The sequence below is a fragment of the Castanea sativa genome, chromosome 12 (assembly GCF_040712315.1).
Source record: "Castanea sativa cultivar Marrone di Chiusa Pesio chromosome 12, ASM4071231v1".
NCBI classification, from domain to species: Eukaryota; Viridiplantae; Streptophyta; class Magnoliopsida; order Fagales; family Fagaceae; genus Castanea; species Castanea sativa.
The window spans coordinates 28,037,197-28,054,069 of NC_134024.1; the positions used below are offsets into that span (position 1 = coordinate 28,037,197).

At 36.1% G+C, this 16,873-nt stretch overlaps 1 protein-coding gene and 1 non-coding gene across 2 annotated transcripts; one reads left to right on the plus strand and one right to left on the minus strand.

The window, feature by feature from the left end:
• Positions 1-1,475: 1,475 nt before the first annotated feature.
• On the minus strand, positions 1,476-1,638 carry LOC142621382 (U1 spliceosomal RNA). Its single transcript, XR_012841765.1, has one exon. It is a non-coding gene; the product is annotated as a U1 spliceosomal RNA (small nuclear RNA).
• Positions 1,639-12,542: 10,904 nt separating this feature from the next.
• LOC142620469 (uncharacterized) lies at positions 12,543-13,167 on the plus strand. The gene is made up of 2 exons (XM_075793833.1): positions 12,543-12,576; positions 12,770-13,167. Exons 1-2 carry the CDS (start codon positions 12,543-12,545, stop codon positions 13,165-13,167), a joined length of 432 nt encoding a protein of 143 aa, XP_075649948.1.
• Positions 13,168-16,873: the final 3,706 nt, after the last annotated feature.

Below are 16,873 nucleotides of genomic sequence, written 5' to 3' on the forward strand. Positions count from 1 at the left end.
GAGGAAAGCTAAATCTCAAACTAATAGTCTAATACGATAAACAAGCATGCCATGAGGTTTTTATTTTTTATTTTTATTGGTTTAATGTCAAGATTTTCAATTCATACTCAAATTTTTTATAACATCTTTTATATAGTTTACGTATCACATAATGTCATAGAGTTACAAATTAACAAAATATGTAGTTGAGAAAGAATGAAACAAATATAATTAAATTGAAAAAGTAGTATATAAATTTTGCGAAAAAGCTTACCAATTTTGACTAAAAAATGCTTGACCATTGAGAAGAATGTAGTATATGAAACAATGAGTGGGGAAGTAAATAGTATCGATTAGAAATAGGATGAAATGAGAAACTGAAAGAATATTGTGGGTTTGGAGTTTGTGGGATCTAGTGTTATTACACTTTTTTCATTCCACAACATTGAAAATGGAAATAAATGAACAAATGAAAGGATAAGTTATTTCCAAAAAGTGGTAATTGGTTTTTAATTAAAATTTTTTTTTATAGATGATGTGGGTTGTATTTTGTGTTTTTTAACCGAATGGGATAGTTTTTTCTCCATAGCAACTGTGCATGGTGGAACCAACTTTGTGTCATGGTTTTAAAAACCGAACCGGACATCAAACCGTTTTTTTAAAAATTTTAAATTTTTGACCGGTTGTTGACCGGTTTTGATGCTTTTAACCGGACCGGACTGTACCGGTTTTTCCGATTGAACCGATCAAACCGGCCAGTTCAATCCGGTTCGGTTTTTAAAATAGTGCTTTGGGTGTAGTTTTTATTTATTATTTATTATTTTTTTTTAAGAATGTGGGGCAATGGGAACTGGGGATGTGGGATTTTTTTTTCAATGATTGTTGGATAGGTTTTTATATTTTAATTTCTCCATTTACAATTTTTCTCCTGGATATTTGAACCCTGGCCCTTGCTCTCATCCCACATCCCATAAGCACTTATATTTTAGAAATAATAATAAGTTAATTAAATTAAGAGTATTTTTGAAAATAAAAAAGTAATAAAACAGAGCATATCAAGCATTTCTGAAAAATTATATAAATAGCCATTTTTGAAAATTTATAACATCATTTTCTCAAAAATAAAATTTAAACTAGAATTTCTTAAAATCCTAATAAACTGGGATTTCTTAAAGCCTTAATAAGCTAGGACTTGAACTCAGGCTTTTACTACTAAGCCCACTAAACTTAAGATAAAGCCCCAAAAGAATAAAATATATTCTGGACGGTACATAAAATCAAATAAAATATATCAGAAGTAATTTCTAAAAAATAAAATTATCAAATCATCACATGCCTTGACTATTATGACATGATATTTACGGCGTGCACCCCAAATAAGGTGCCACCATATCCCTTGCTTCCTAACTCATCCATTTGTTAGATTCTGATCTATCCAATCCATATCTTACATATTGCAGTATCCAAATTAAAACCAAATTTTAGTTTAAGATTAGGCAGGGGCCGCGCGAACGCAGGCCCCCAGTGCAACAAATAGTGACGTAGGATCTTCCACTTGGGGAGACCTTAAGCTGGCACCCCTCCTTTATGTGCAATGGAGGTCAACAACCTAGGCCATGAGCCTTCTTGATCACCCATTGACCCCGTCCAGGTAAGTAAGTAAGTGAGCGTACCTTGCGCCTGCTTTATACAATGCTTTGGGTTCTCCTGTCTTGTTTCCAATCGATGTGGTACCTGGACAACGATTCTCAAAGATAACAAACCCCAAGGACGCACAATGTAATGATTTAGAAACTAAGATAGTACTTATTTTATAGAATATGATAATCATAAAAAAAAAATTGTATAATCTTTTATTTTTTTGGTAAACTTTATAATCTATTTTTATATTATAGAATATGATGCTGGCTGAGTACCTACACTATATAACATTGCATTTCTTAAAGGGTCCTCCAAGGCTCCAGGAAATTAATTACTCGAGTGTCGAATGTAGTTAAGGACGAACTTGAAGTTTAAGCCAACCAAAATATAGGTCTTTCATTTAATAAAGAAGTTTTATAAGTTGTGATAACTGATAATTAAGGTCACTAGAATAAAGGGCCAGACAATAGTCATACACTCATACTCATCGAATTTTAATTTGTAGGCACAAAAGGCATTTCTTTTATATAACTTGTGAGGTTGTACAATTAAAAAATAATGGCAGTTAACATACACACATCATACAAATATTTATAGTATTATACAAATGATTTATAAATTTGAATTATTTTTATTTACACAAAAAAATGGCTAATAAAAGTAAAATTATTCAAACTCTTTCTCTTTCTAATTTTATATATAGGGTTATATATATGATTAGATTTTTTATAGTTTATTTATATTGGACTACTCGTTTTTTACTCAAAATTAATTCACTTAGCACTAAAATTAAAAAACCTTTAACGAAACACCTGACTTAGAATTTGATTTTATATGTGTGTGTATATATATAAAATTGAAAATTACAGAAGATTGAAGTTGAGAGGACCATAGTTTAGACCATAAATGAAAATCAAAAGGTGGGGAAAGGAAAAAAATAGCTGCATCTTGTAGCCATTTCTTGGTATGAATTCATTCTAATCTGTGTGAGTTTATAGAACTTCTTTTTCAATCCTGTAGTCTCATGTTAGATTTTGTGATGAAATAGGATCTGGGGTATAGGATGCAACTTTTGGTTATATAATCTCAATTGTGCTTCATCAGTGAACAACACATTGAAAGCCATAGACAATTTAAAGTTTAAGATCAGCAAAATATTTGTGTATTGAATAACATATGCAGGGCTATGGGTAAATGGTGTGGGAAAATTTATATAGCAAATTTCAAATATGAATTGATAAGGGTAATTTTGGAAAGGTATCAAACTCGCTCGCAAAGGATGAAACCGTTGGGTTCAGTAAACTCGTCAGCCATGCCGTGCACTTAATAAAGAAGACGACGTCTACACACCCAAAGCTGACAACTCCAATCTTGACTCGTTGACTCGTCTTCCAAGCAGATGGCATTTTGGACCTGATGACTTGAACATATAGACAAGATGGGAAGCCGATGTTGACAGGAACAAAGAAGCTTTTGACGGACCCAACATGACTTTGCTTGGACTCCACGAATTGGTATAAATGGAAACATCTTGTGCCCCATGAATAACCCTAATCGAAAAGATCTCTACAAGGAAAGACTCCCATAAGATACATGCATTAATAAGAATCCTTTCTACAAGGAAAGATCTTCTCTACCAAGGAATGGATGTCAACTTTACACTACTATAAAAACCCCAAAGCCCTCACAAACCAAGGTACGCATAATTCACCCCAGCTCTAGCACTCTAGAGTTGTGAAAAGTTCCTTAACTTGATCGTCGGAGGGTATTTGTCCAGTACTACACCGGTACTCTTCGTAGGTTCTTCTTCTTCCCTTTGTGTTGTGCAGGTCTTGTTTGGAGCATGTGAGAACCGTGCAGTTTATTAATGATTTTTGGCATCATCAGTTGGCACTGTCTGTGGAGATAGCCATACTACTGCTTTATAGACAAAAAGTTGCATGGTATTTACTCATTCAATGGCAACCACCACCAACAACCAAGGGGACGAACCATGTACCACCGCCCTTGAGAGATAGTTTCAGACTCTCACAGCCGCAGTAAAACGTTTCACCAAGCAAAACCACGACCTAGAGGAGCAATTGCCCCAAAAGAATGCAACGCTTAACATATAAGAGGAGGATCATGAAGGAATTAACGCTGAGAGAAGGAACCAAGAGGGCCTAGAAGGCAGTAACACCCCGACTAGGCAGGAACGACAAGATACAAGCCGTCCATCTACCGCAGATACAGCTCCACCATCACATTTAGTCGTAGAAATGCAGATAATGAAGGAATGGATGGACTTCATGATGAACACTCTCAGGGGATGGGTATCAAGCAACCTTGATGAGTTGGTCCATCGGACGAATTCGCCATTTACTACGACTGTTACCTTGTTCCCTCTTTCACCAAAATTTCGCATGCCACAAGTGGAGGCTTACGATGGATCTAAGGATCCTTTAGATCACCTGGAGACTTTTAAGACCTTGATGCACTTGCAAGGAGTGGTGGACGAGATCATGTGCAGGGCTTTCCCCACTACATTGAAGGGACCCATAAAAGTTTGGTTCATTAGGTTGGCGCCCAACGCCATCAGCACATTCAAGGAGTTAAGTGCCCAGTTTGCCTTGCACTTCATCGAGGGGCATAGGTACAAAAAATCCACTGCCTGCCTAATGAACGTCAAGCAACGAGAGGACAAAACACTGAAGTCTTACATTGCCCGCTTCAACAAAGAGGCCCTCTCAATCAAATACGCATGACTGCATTCACAAATGGACTACGTAAGGGTAAGTTTTTATTTTCCCTATACAAAAATGACTTAAAGACTATGTCAGATGGACTTTACAGGGCAATCAAGTACATGAACGCGGAAGATGAGCTGCTAGCTCGAGAAGAGAGGCCCAAGAAGAGGGAAAGGCAGGAGGACGTCCGGAAAGATAAGGGGCAAAAAATGACCAGGACTGGAGAACGATTGGAGGACAGGCACTCCAAGCCCCCCATAGGGAGGTTCACAAGCTTCACTCCATTGACCGCCCCCAATCAACCAAGTCTTGATGTAGATCGAAGACAAGGGGACCCCGACATTTCCTAGCAAGCTGAAGGGAGATCCCAATAAGAGGTCCAGAGACAAGTACTGTCATTTCCATCGCGACCATGGTCATGACACATCCAATTGCTACGACTTAAAGCAATAAATAGAAGCTCTCATTAGACAAGGAAAATTGTAAAGATTTGTCAGCAAGGAAGGAGTAGTCCCGCCAAAAGAGTAGGCTCCTTGATGGGAGAACGAGCGTCCTAGGCCGCCGATAGGAGAAATAAAAATGATTATGGGAGGCACCATGGCTTCTGGTTCGTTCAAAAAGACACGTAAGAGTTACCTCAGGATGGTTCAGAATGACCAGTTGACGAGCTTCGAACCAAAGATGGCTCTGATCAACAATCCTGTCATCGAGTTCTCAGAGGAAGATGCTCGATGTCTCCACCATCCATATGACGATGCGCTCGTCGTCAGTATACGGGTAGGAGACTACAACACACATCGGGTTCTGATTAACAACAAAAGCTCTGCAGACATTCTCTACTACCCGGTGTTCCAGTAAATAAGGATCGATAGAGAACGATTGGTTCTGACCAACGCCCCACTCGTTGGATTCGGAGGAACTAAGGTATACCCCATTGGCGTAGTCACATTGCTTGTAACGATTGGTGATTACCCTCAACAAATCACTAAGGATGTCACATTCCTTGTTGTCGACTGTTCATCTGCCTACAATGCCGTCTTAAGGTGACCTACCTTCAGCTCATGGAAGGCTGTAACTTCGATCTACCACTTGATGATCAAGTTCCCCACTGACTATAGAGTAGGAGAATTGCGAGGGGACTAGGTGGTTGCACATGAGTGCTACATAGCAATGCTGGAAATGGACGATCATCTACAGACAATGAACATAGAAGAGCAGCGAGCGATGGCTGAGCCCACTGAGGGACTGGAGGAAGTACCCCTTGATAACTCTAGGCTTTAGTGGACGACCAGAGTCTGCACTTTCGCCAGTTCATCAGTCCACCAGACGCTAGCGTCGTTCTTGAGAAAAAAACAAGGACGTCTTTGCCTAGAGTCATGAGGACATGCCTGGAATCGACCCATCAATAATGGTGCACAGGTTGAATGTATCAACTACCTTTTCCCCTATTCATCAGAATAAGTGAGTATTTGCCTAAGAGCAAGACGGGGCTATAGCAGAAGAGGTTCGCAAGTTGCAAGATGTAGGCTTTATAAGAGAAGTTTACTATCCCGACTGATTGGCCAATGTGGTGATGGTCAAGAAAGCCAACGGGAAGTGGAGAATGTGTGTAGATTTTACTGATCTGAACAAGGCATGCCTTAAGGATAGTTACTGTAATACCCCACATAATATTTTTTTATTTTAGAGTTTTCTTTAAAATATAATTGTTGGGCTATAGGCTTTCTTTTAATTGTTATTGCAGCCCACTACCCACTAAGCCCACATCTTATAATACAAGCTACAGAATAGAGGAAGAGATAGTCAGGGTTTTATCTAAGAGGCTAAGAGGTGTTTTCCTTGGAGTTAGTACACGTACAATTGAAGAGACAATCAGATTGTTCAAGGTAAGATTTCTCTCAATTAGAAACAAGAAAAAATTAGAATTTTATTAGGTTATTTAGAAATTTGATTTTGATCCTAAAATTTATATTCTAACGTTTAGGTTTTCCGTTGGATTAGATATTAGATTTGAGCCAGTGGGATTTCACGAATCAATATTTTTTGTTTAAGTTTTCTATTGGATCGGTACATATAATGAATAGATTGAAGTCAAATAATTCGGCCCTCCTTCTTTCATTGAATTGGTATATATATATATATATATATATATATATATATATAATGGTTAAAGAAGGTGAAAGAAGAAGTCAAAGAAGGGGCTATGGTGGATTTGTGTATATATATATAAAGGTTAAAGAAGAAGTCAAAGAAAGTGGCTATTGTTCTTCTTGAATTTGTATATATATATATATATATATATATATATATATATATATATATATATATATATATATTGGTTGAAGAAGAAGTCAAAGAAGGTGGCTATTGATCTTTAGTTGGATTTATATATATATATAATGAATAGAAGAAGTCAAATATTTCGGCTGTGGTTTCTTTGCCTCTGGACTTATGCTATGCCGTGTTGTATATATATATATATACATATTAGGATATTAGGTTAGTTGTAAAGTTTTCTATGGTAGATATATATATAATATGGCTTGGTTGGGGTTATGTATATTAACTTAAACTCTAAAACTTTAGCTGCTGCCTCTAGGTTCTGATAAATTACTTTGCATTAGTGCTATCATTAGTTCAGCAAAGTATTTTACTAGTGAGTCAATTCTTATAGTTTAGTAAAATTTATATTTCGTAGAGGATATTGAGTAATTTTCATAATTGATTATAGGTCCGATTTAAGAGTGTCTTGAGGCTCTTTGGAGATTATTTTGGCTGGACTTTCAGAGTGATTTGAGTGCGGTAAGTAATTATGCATAATATGCACAAGTTTTGTTCTTTAGGTTCTTAGAAGTTAAAGATTTTTAAAGTTATATTTTTAAGCTTACTTTTTTTTAAAAAGTTTATCAAAAAGCATTTTTTTACACTATTGAAAGAGAAATTTTAATTGGCTTTTAAATAATGTTTTAAAAGAAATTTCAAATTTTAAATAACGATTTGAATGTCCAAAACCCATTTAAAAGAAGATTTTTAACTAAACTATTTTATGAAAATAATTGAGTTTCAAAGTAAGTTTTCTAAAAAGATTTTTGTTCTTTAAATTGTTTCAAACCAACGATTTCGAAATCATATTCTTGTTTTTCAAATGGTATTTAAGACGTTCCTTTTAGCAAACTGGATTTTAAAACTTATTCAAGAATTGTAAAAAACATTTATATAAACTCTTCAGTTCCTATTCGTTCCCTAAGAGAGTCAAGCATCTTTTGATTTATGTTTCAATTTGATATTGTGATATTTAATATATCTTTATTGTTGGAACAATTGTTAATATTGAGAAAATTATTATATGTTGTATAAACTTTATTGTTTGAGATATGTGACTCAAAATGAGTGTTTTTTAGAATTGATCGATATATATGTGTAAATCCGCTCACAGGGATTGTATGTGAGAATATGTGTTGATCCCTCACCGGCGGGGGTTAGATGTTGGTATCCGCTCACGGGGATTGTATGTGAGAATATGTGATGTGTATATGTGACACGTGCTCGATCAATTATTTGTATGTGTTTCCAAAATATTTTAAGATATGATTATATGTGTATTAAGTGATTCTTTACATGTTTTGAAAACTATATTGGATATTTTGAGTGAATTTGTGAAATCAAACTCGTGCTTTGCTTGACTCTATTCCGTTGTGTATTCTGTATGATTACTTACTAGATGTGTGGCTCACCCCATCAATTAATATTTTTAGATTAAAGTATAGTTGGGAATTAGAACCTTTGGACCGCTTGTGAGGTGCAAGGTAGAGCGTGGAAGTTGTAGGCGGCTTCAGTGTTACTTGAAGACTCATTAAATTTTAGTTACCTTTGTTTTGTAGTTCACCTTTTATATAATGGAGTTTAACTTCAATTGGTGGAGTTTTGAAAAGATTATTAGTTATTATTATTTTTATTTTCCGCTTAGACTTCACAATATTTTGGAGATTATTATAAATTGTGGATTTTGTTTATTATAAGAGGTTTATCAGAAGCATTGTTTATTTGGAGTTTTATTGAATTAAGTTTAAATAAATTATGTTTATTGAGCTTATTAAGGTTAGCAAGTTAATCAGGTATCTAAATTCATGTTTCATGGATTTGGGTCCTGACAGTGTTGGTATCAGAGCTCTAGGTTATGATTCTGTAGACAGTTAGGACTTACGATATTTTTATAAGATGTGGAGGAGTAGGCTTGAATTATTATTCATAGGCAAAAAGGTAGTTTTGGGAGTTTGATAATTGTTAGAAGCTATATGCTTATATGCTTAGAATATTATAATAGTAGAGGGTTTCGTATATCTTGTATATCATGACTTTGCTTGTGATTTATTTGACTTTAAGGTGTTGTTTATTTGGTTATAGGAAAATGCCACCCCGCAATTCTACCCCTTCTGGTCTTGAACCAAAGTCTGAGAGCCTTGAGGGTGTTTTAAGTGCTATTAGAAGTCTTGCTGAAGTGGTGGAGAAGCATGTTAGTACTAGTGGAACAGTTAAGCCCAAAGATGCTGAGATTGAAGGATGTACCATTGAACAATTCAGGAAATTGGGTCCTCCTTCATTTTTGGGCAACCCTGATCCTACAGAAGCAGAATCTTGGATAATGCAAATGGAGAAAATTTTTGATGTGATTGGTTGTACTGAAGTGCAAAAAGTCTCCTTTGCTTCCTTTATGCTGAAAGGGGAAGCAGAGCATTGGTGGAGATCTACCAAAAAGACCTTGCCACTTGAGGAAGATGAGATACTAACTTGGAGTATTTTCCTTGAGGCCTTTTATGAAAAGTATTTTCCAGAAAGTGTACGGGATGAGAAAGAAGTGGAGTTTATGGAGCTCATTCAAGGGAATAAGACGGTGTTACAGTATGAGGCTAAATTTACTGAGTTGTCTAGATTTGCCCCTCACATTGTGGCTGATGATGTTAGGAAGGCTAAGAAATTTCAGAGGGGACTGCGACCAAGTATCAGAACTAGGATGGCAGCATTACGATTGAAGTCTTATTCTGAGGTTGTGGAGACTGCAAAGGTTGTTGAGAAGGAGTGTGAAGACTATCAGAGGATTAGGAGTCAGAATAACAAAAGGCCTAAGACTGAAGGGTTTCATAAAGGGAATGAACACAATAAGCCATTTAAGAAGAAGACTACAGCAGAACCAGAGACTAAAATGGTGCAACAGGTAGTAGAGGTTTGTCAGAAGTGTGGTAAAAAGCATAAGGGTGTTTGCTATCGTGAAAGTGGGGCTTGTTTTAAGTGTGGTCAAATGGGTCATCGTATCAAAGATTGCCCAGCCATGAAGAGTGAGTTGGTGACTAAGCCCGTTGATGTGAAGCAAAGGCCAAAAGTCCAAGGACGCGTGTTTGCTATTACTGAGCAAGATGCTAAGGCATCCAAGTCAGTAGTAACAGGTACCATTCCCATATTTTCTCATACTGCACGAGTTCTTATTGATCCTGGTTCTACTCATTCCTTTGTATCTTGTGCTTATATGAAATATGCTGATTGTGTGCCTGAATTGTTGGACTTTGAACTTTCTGTTTCTACTCCTTTGGGTGAAACTATGGTTGCTGAGTTCATGTGTAAGTCTTGTGTGATTAAGATTGGAGAAAATGAGTTGTTGGCTGATTTGATTCTCTTAGAAATTCAAGAATTTGATGTAATCTTAGGCATGGATTGGTTAGCAGCTTATCATGCTAATGTTGACTGTTACAAGAAGGAAGTGGTGTTTTGTATTCCAAGTCGACCTGAATTTGTATTTCATGGGTCTAGAGAGAGCCTCGTGTCTAATGTTATTTCTGCCATTCATGCTAATAAGTTACTTAGAAAAGGTTGTAAAGGTTATCTTGCATATGTGGTGGATAATGAGAAGGAAGGGATTAAGATTGATGACAATCCTGTTGTGAGGGACTTTGTTGATGTATTTCCTGACGATCTCCCTGGGTTACCGTTTGATAGAGAGATAGAATTTGCCATTGATTTAGTGCCAGAAACTGCACCTATTTCTATGGCACCATATCGTATGGCACCTGCAGAGTTGAAGGAGCTTAAATTGCAATTGCAAGAGCTTTTAGAAAAGGGATTTATCAGACCTAGTGTATCTCCTTGGGGTGCTCCTGTTCTTTTTGTAAAGAAAAAGGATGGGTCTATGAGATTATGCATTGACTATAGGCAGTTGAATAAGGTCACGGTGAGGAATAAATATCCCTTACCTAGGATTGATGATTTGTTTGATCAATTGCAAGGTGCTAAAGTCTTTTCGAAGATTGACCTTAGATCAGGTTATCATCAACTCAAGGTTAAGCAAGAAGATATACCTAAGACTGCCTTCCGTACTCGCTATGGACACTACGAGTTTCTAGTGATGCCGTTTGGATTGACCAATGCCCCTGCTGCCTTCATGGATTTAATGAACCATGTGTTCAAACCTTATTTGGATCGGTTTGTTATTGTTTTTATTGATGATATTTTAGTATATTCTAAAACTCAGGAGGAGCATGTAGAACACTTGAGGGTGGTGTTGCAGGTCTTGAGGGAGCAGAAATTATATGCCAAGTTTAAGAAGTGTGAGTTTTGGTTAGACGAGGTAAAGTTTTTGGGGCATGTAATATCTAAGGATGGCATTTTTGTGGATCCTAAAAAGGTGGAAGCTGTGGTAAATTGGCCTAGACCAACAAATGTATCTGAAGTTCGTAGTTTCTTGGGTCTTATAGGTTACTATAGGAGGTTTGTTGAAGGTTTTTCAAGTATAGCAGGTCCCTTGACTAGGTTGACCCAAAAGAATGCTAAATTCTTGTGGAAAGATGAATATGAAAAGAGCTTCCAAGAATTGAAAGACCGGTTGGTTTTTGCTCCAGTTTTGACATTGCCAACGAGTTTAGGAGGGTTTGTAATTTATAGTGATGCTTCACAGAAAGGTCTTGGTTGTGTGCTTATGCAGCATGGAAAGGTGATAGCATATGCTTCTAGGTAGCTAAAAAGGTATGAACAAAATTACCTTACTCATAACTTGTAGTTAGCAACAGTGGTCTTTGCATTTAAGATATGGAAGCACTACCTATATGGTGAGACGTGTGAGATTTACATTGACCATAAAAGTTTGAAATATTTGTTCTCTAAAAAAGAATTGAATATGCGGAAAAGGAGATGGATTGAGTTGTTGAAAGACTATGATTGTACAATACATTATCACCCTGGTAAAGCAAATGTGGTGGCTGATGCCTTGAGTAGAAAATCCTCTAGTAGGGTGGCAAGTATAATTTCAAGGAAAAGACTTTTTTTTGAAGAGTTGAAGGAGATTAATGTGGAGCTCCAATTTAATGAGTCAAGGGTACTTCTTGCTCAATTTTGAGTGCAACCTACCTTAGTTGGAAAGGTGAAGATTGCTCAAGGATCTGATCCCAATTTGGTAAAGATTATGGAAGAGGTAAAGGAAGGTAATCGAGCTGAGTTTGAAGTTCAAGGAGATGGTGTTTTACGATTTAGAAATCGATTATGTGTTCCCAATAATGCTGAATTAAAAAGGGAAATTATGGAGGAAGCTCATAAATCTGCATACACTGTTCACCCAGGTGGCTCCAAAATGTATCGAGATCATAGAGAAATATATTGGTGGAATAATATGAAAAGGGAGATTGCAGATTTTGTATCTCGGTGTTTAATTTGTCAGCAAGTTAAGGTTGAGCATCAAAGGCTGTCGGGTTACTTCAACCTCTCGCATTCAGTGGAAGTGGGAACATATCTCTATGGACTTTGTGACTGGATTGCCTAAGTCAGTTAAGGGTCATGATGCTATATGGGTAATAGTGGATAAACTGACCAAGTCTTCCCATTTTCTACCAATCAAAACTACGTTTTCATTGGATAGATTGGCTCAATTATATGTTATGGAAATAGTGAGATTGCATGGAGTTCCTGTCTCTATAGTTTCGATGAGACCCTCGTTTCACCTCTAAGTTTTGGAACAAGTTTACACAAGGCTATGGGAACCAAGTTAGATTTTAGTACAGCCTTTTCATCCTCAAACGGATGGGCAATCGTAAAGAACTATACGGACACTTGAAGACATGCTAAGAGCTCCGTGTGTTAGACTTGAAAGGTAGTTGGGAGACTCACTTGCCTTTAATTGAATTTGCTTATAATAACGCTTACCATTCCGGCATAGAGATGGCTCCTTTTGAGGCATTGTATGGCCGGAAGTGTAGGTCACCTATTTGTTGGAATGAAGTGGGTGAAAGGAAGTTGCTTGGTCCGAACTAGTTCAAGTGACTACGTAAAAGATTCGAGTTGATTCGTGAAAGACTTCTAGTCGCTCCAAAGTAGGCAAAAGAGTTATGCGGATAATAGAAGGCGAGACTTAGAATTTCAAGTTGGGGATCATGTATTCTTAAAAGTGTCTCCATCGAAGGGTGTGATGAGGTTTGGGAAGAAAGGCAAGTTAAGTCGGAGGTATATTGGTCCTTTTGAGATCTTGGATAGAGTGGGCAACGTATCTTACGAGTTGGCATTGCCACCAGCTTTGTCACATATTCATAACGTATTCCATGTATCAGTGTTACGAAAGTACATGCCTGATCCATCACATGTTTTGGAGTATGAGCCGATCAATGTTAGAGAGGACTTGTCTTATGAAGAGCAACCAGTGCAGATTCTTGATAGGAAGGAGCAAGTGCTACGTTCAAGGAATATATCCTTAGTGAAGGTGTTGTGGAGAAATCATACAGTTCAAGAAGCGACATGGGAAAAAGAGGAAGACATGAAAGAAAAATACCCCTATCTATTTTCTAATTGAGGTACGTCAAGTTTAGGGGACTAAACTTATTTTTAAGAGGGGAAGAGTGTAATACCCCACATAATATTTTTTTATTTTAGAGTTTTCTTTAAAATATAATTGTTGGGCTATGGGCTTTCTTTTAATTGTTATTGCAGCCCACTACCCACTAAGCCCACATCTTATAATACAAGCTACAGAATAGAGGAAGAGATAGTCAGGGTTTTATCTAAGAGGCTAAGAGGTGTTTTCCTTGGAGTTAGTACACGTACAATTGAAGAGACAATCAGATTGTTCAAGGTAAGATTTCTCTCAATTAGAAACAAGAAAAAATTAGAATTTTATTAGGTTATTTAGAAATTTGATTTTGATCCTAAAATTTATATTCTAATGTTTAGGTTTTCCGTTGGATTAGATATTAGATTTGAGCCAGTGGGATTTCACGAATCAATATTTTTTGTTTAAGTTTTCTATTGGATCGGTACATATAATGAATAGATTGAAGTCAAATAATTCGGCCCTCCTTCTTTCATTGAATTGGTATATATATATATATATATATTTATATAATGGTTAAAGAAGGTGAAAGAAGAAGTCAAAGAAGGGGCTACGGTGGATTTGTGTATATATATATAAAGGTTAAAGAAGAAGTCAAAGAAAGTGGCTATTGTTCTTCTTGAATTTGTATATATATATATATATATATATATATATATATATATATATATATATATATATATATTGGTTGAAGAAGAAGTCAAAGAAGGTGGCTATTGATCTTTAGTTGGATTTATATATATATATAATGAATAGAAGAAGTCAAATATTTCGGCTGTGGTTTCTTTGCCTCTGGACTTATGCTATGCCGTGTTGTATATATTTATATATACATATTAGGATATTAGGATAGTTGTAAAGTTTTCTATGGTAGATATATATATAATATGGCTTGGTTGGGGTTATGTATATTAACTTAAACTCTAAAACTTTAGCTGCTGCCTTCTAGGTTCTGATAAATTACTTTGCATTAGTGCTATCATTAGTTCAGCAAAGTATTTTACTAGTGAGTCAATTCTTATAGTTTAGTAAAATTTATATTTCGTAGAGGATATTGAGTAATTTTCATAATTGATTATAGGTCCGATTTAAGAGTGTCTTGAGGCTCTTTGGAGATTATTTTGGCTGGACTTTCGAGTGATTTGAGTGCGGTAAGTAATTATGCATAATATGCACAAGTTTTGTTCTTTAGGTTCTTAGAAGTTAAAGATTTTTAAAGTTATATTTTTAAGCTTACTTTTTTTTAAAAAGTTTATCAAAAAGCATTTTTTTACACTATTGAAAGAGAAATTTTAATTGGCTTTTAAATAATGTTTTAAAAGAAATTTCAAATTTTAAATAACGATTTGAATGTCCAAAACCCATTTAAAAGAAGATTTTTAACTAAACTATTTTATGAAAATAATTGAGTTTCAAAGTAAGTTTTCTAAAAAGATTTTTGTTCTTTAAATTGTTTCAAACCAACGATTTCGAAATCATATTCTTGTTTTTCAAATGGTATTTAAGACGTTCCTTTTAGCAAACTGGATTTTAAAACTTATTCAAGAATTGTAAAAAACATTTATATAAACTCTTCAGTTCCTATTCGTTCCCTAAGAGAGTCAAGCATCTTTTGATTTATGTTTCAATTTGATATTGTGATATTTAATATATCTTTATTGTTGGAACAATTGTTAATATTGAGAAAATTATTATATGTTGTATAAACTTTATTGTTTGAGATATGTGACTCAAAATGAGTGTTTTTTTAGAATTGATCAGATATATATGTGTAAATCCGCTCACAGGATTGTATGTGAGAATATGTGTTGATCCCTCACCAGCAGGGGTTAGATGTTGGTATCCGCTCACAGGATTGTATGTGAGAATATGTGATGTGTATATGTGACACTGTGCTCTGATCAATTATTTGTATGTGTTTCCAAAATATTTTAAGATATGATTATATGTGTATTAAGTGATTCTTTACATGTTTTGAAAACTATATTGGATATTTTGAGTGAATTTGTGAAATCAAACTCGTGCTTTGCTTGACTCTATTCCGTTGTGTATTCTGTATGATTACTTACTAGATGTGTGGCTCACCCCATCAATTAATATTTTTAGATTAAAGTATAGTTGGGAATTAGAACCTTTGGACCGCTTGTGAGGTGCAAGGTAGAGCGTGGAAGTTGTAGGCGGCTTCAGTGTTACTTGAAGACTCATTAAATTTTAGTTACCTTTGTTTTGTAGTTCACATTTTATATAATGGAGTTTAACTTCAATTTGTGGAGTTTTGAAAAGATTATTAGTTATTATTATTTTTATTTTCCGCTTAGACTTCACAATATTTTGGAGATTATTATAAATTGTGGATTTTGTTTATTATAAGAGGTTTATCAGAAGCATTGTTTATTTGGAGTTTTATTGAATTAAGTTTAAATAAATTATGTTTATTGAGCTTATTAAGGTTAGCAAGTTAATCAGGTATCTAAATTCATGTTTCATGTATTTGGGTCTTGACAGTTACCCTCTCTTGTGGGTTGACGTTTTAGTAGACTCTACAGCCCGACACCAGTTGCTGAGTTTCATGGACACTCTCTCTAGTTACAACCAAATAAAGCTGGACGAGGTTGACCAAGAGAAGACCTCGTTTGTCACCAGCTAAGGCCTTTTTTACTACAAGGTAATGCCGTTCAGGCTCAAGAACACAGGTGTAACATACCAAAGGCTCATGAATAGGATGTTTGCCCATCAGATTAGAAGAAACATCTAGGTCTACGTTGACAACATGCTTGTGAAAAGTTAGAAGGAGGAAGACCATTTGGACGATCTCAAGGAAACATTCAATACCCTAAACTCTTACAAAATGAAACTTAATCCAAGCAAATGTGCTTTCTATGTGACAGCTAGAAAATTCCTAGGATTCATGGTATCTCAGAGGGGTATCGAAGTTAACACAGACAAGATCCAAGCCATAATGGAGATGACACCCCCAAGGAATGTAAAAGAAGTGCAAAGACTCAACGGCAAGATAGTTGCGCTAAATAAGTTTATGTCAAGGGCAACGGATAAGTGCCTACCTTTCTTTCATACGCTGAAGAAGTCGTTCGAATGGATGGCCGAGTGTCAGCAAGCGTTTGATTTGAAGGTCTACCTTTCTTCCCTACCATTGCTAAGCCCCTTTAAACCAGGAGAAAAGTTGTTCCTTTACTTGGTAGTATCTCCAACTGCTGTTAGTCAGCCTTAGTTAGAGAAGAAGATAAGGTGCAGAAGCTTGTTTACTACACTAGCCGGGTGCTCTACGGCGCAGAGGAAAGGTACCTGCCATGGAGAAGCTTTCCTTTGCTTTGGTTATTGTGGCCCGTAAGCTCAAACCGTACTTCCAAGTTTACACGGTGGTCATCTTGACTAACAAGCCCCTAAGGCGAGTAATGAGTAATCTCGAAACCGCCAGATGAACGACACTATGGGCAATAGAAGTAAGCAAATTTGACATACAGTATAGGCCATGCACTACCCTCAAAGGAAAAGTAGTTGCTGACTTCCTCGCTGAGTTCACTAACATGGAAGGCCAAGGGGGCAAAAGAACATCCTCAGTGGAGTATACACACGGACGGGTAATCCAACAAATAGGCTGGTGGAGTAGGTATTGTATTTCGTTCTCCAGAAGGTGACGAGATTGAATGCA

Coding starts and splice junctions, on each gene's coding strand:
- LOC142620469 (XM_075793833.1), top strand. CDS start 12,543: ATGGCTCCTTTTGAGGCATTGTATGGCCGGAAGT. Junction 12,577..12,769: donor GGCATTGTATGGCCGGAAGT/GTAGGTCACCTA, acceptor TATTCTTAAAAG/TGTCTCCATCGAAGGGTGTG.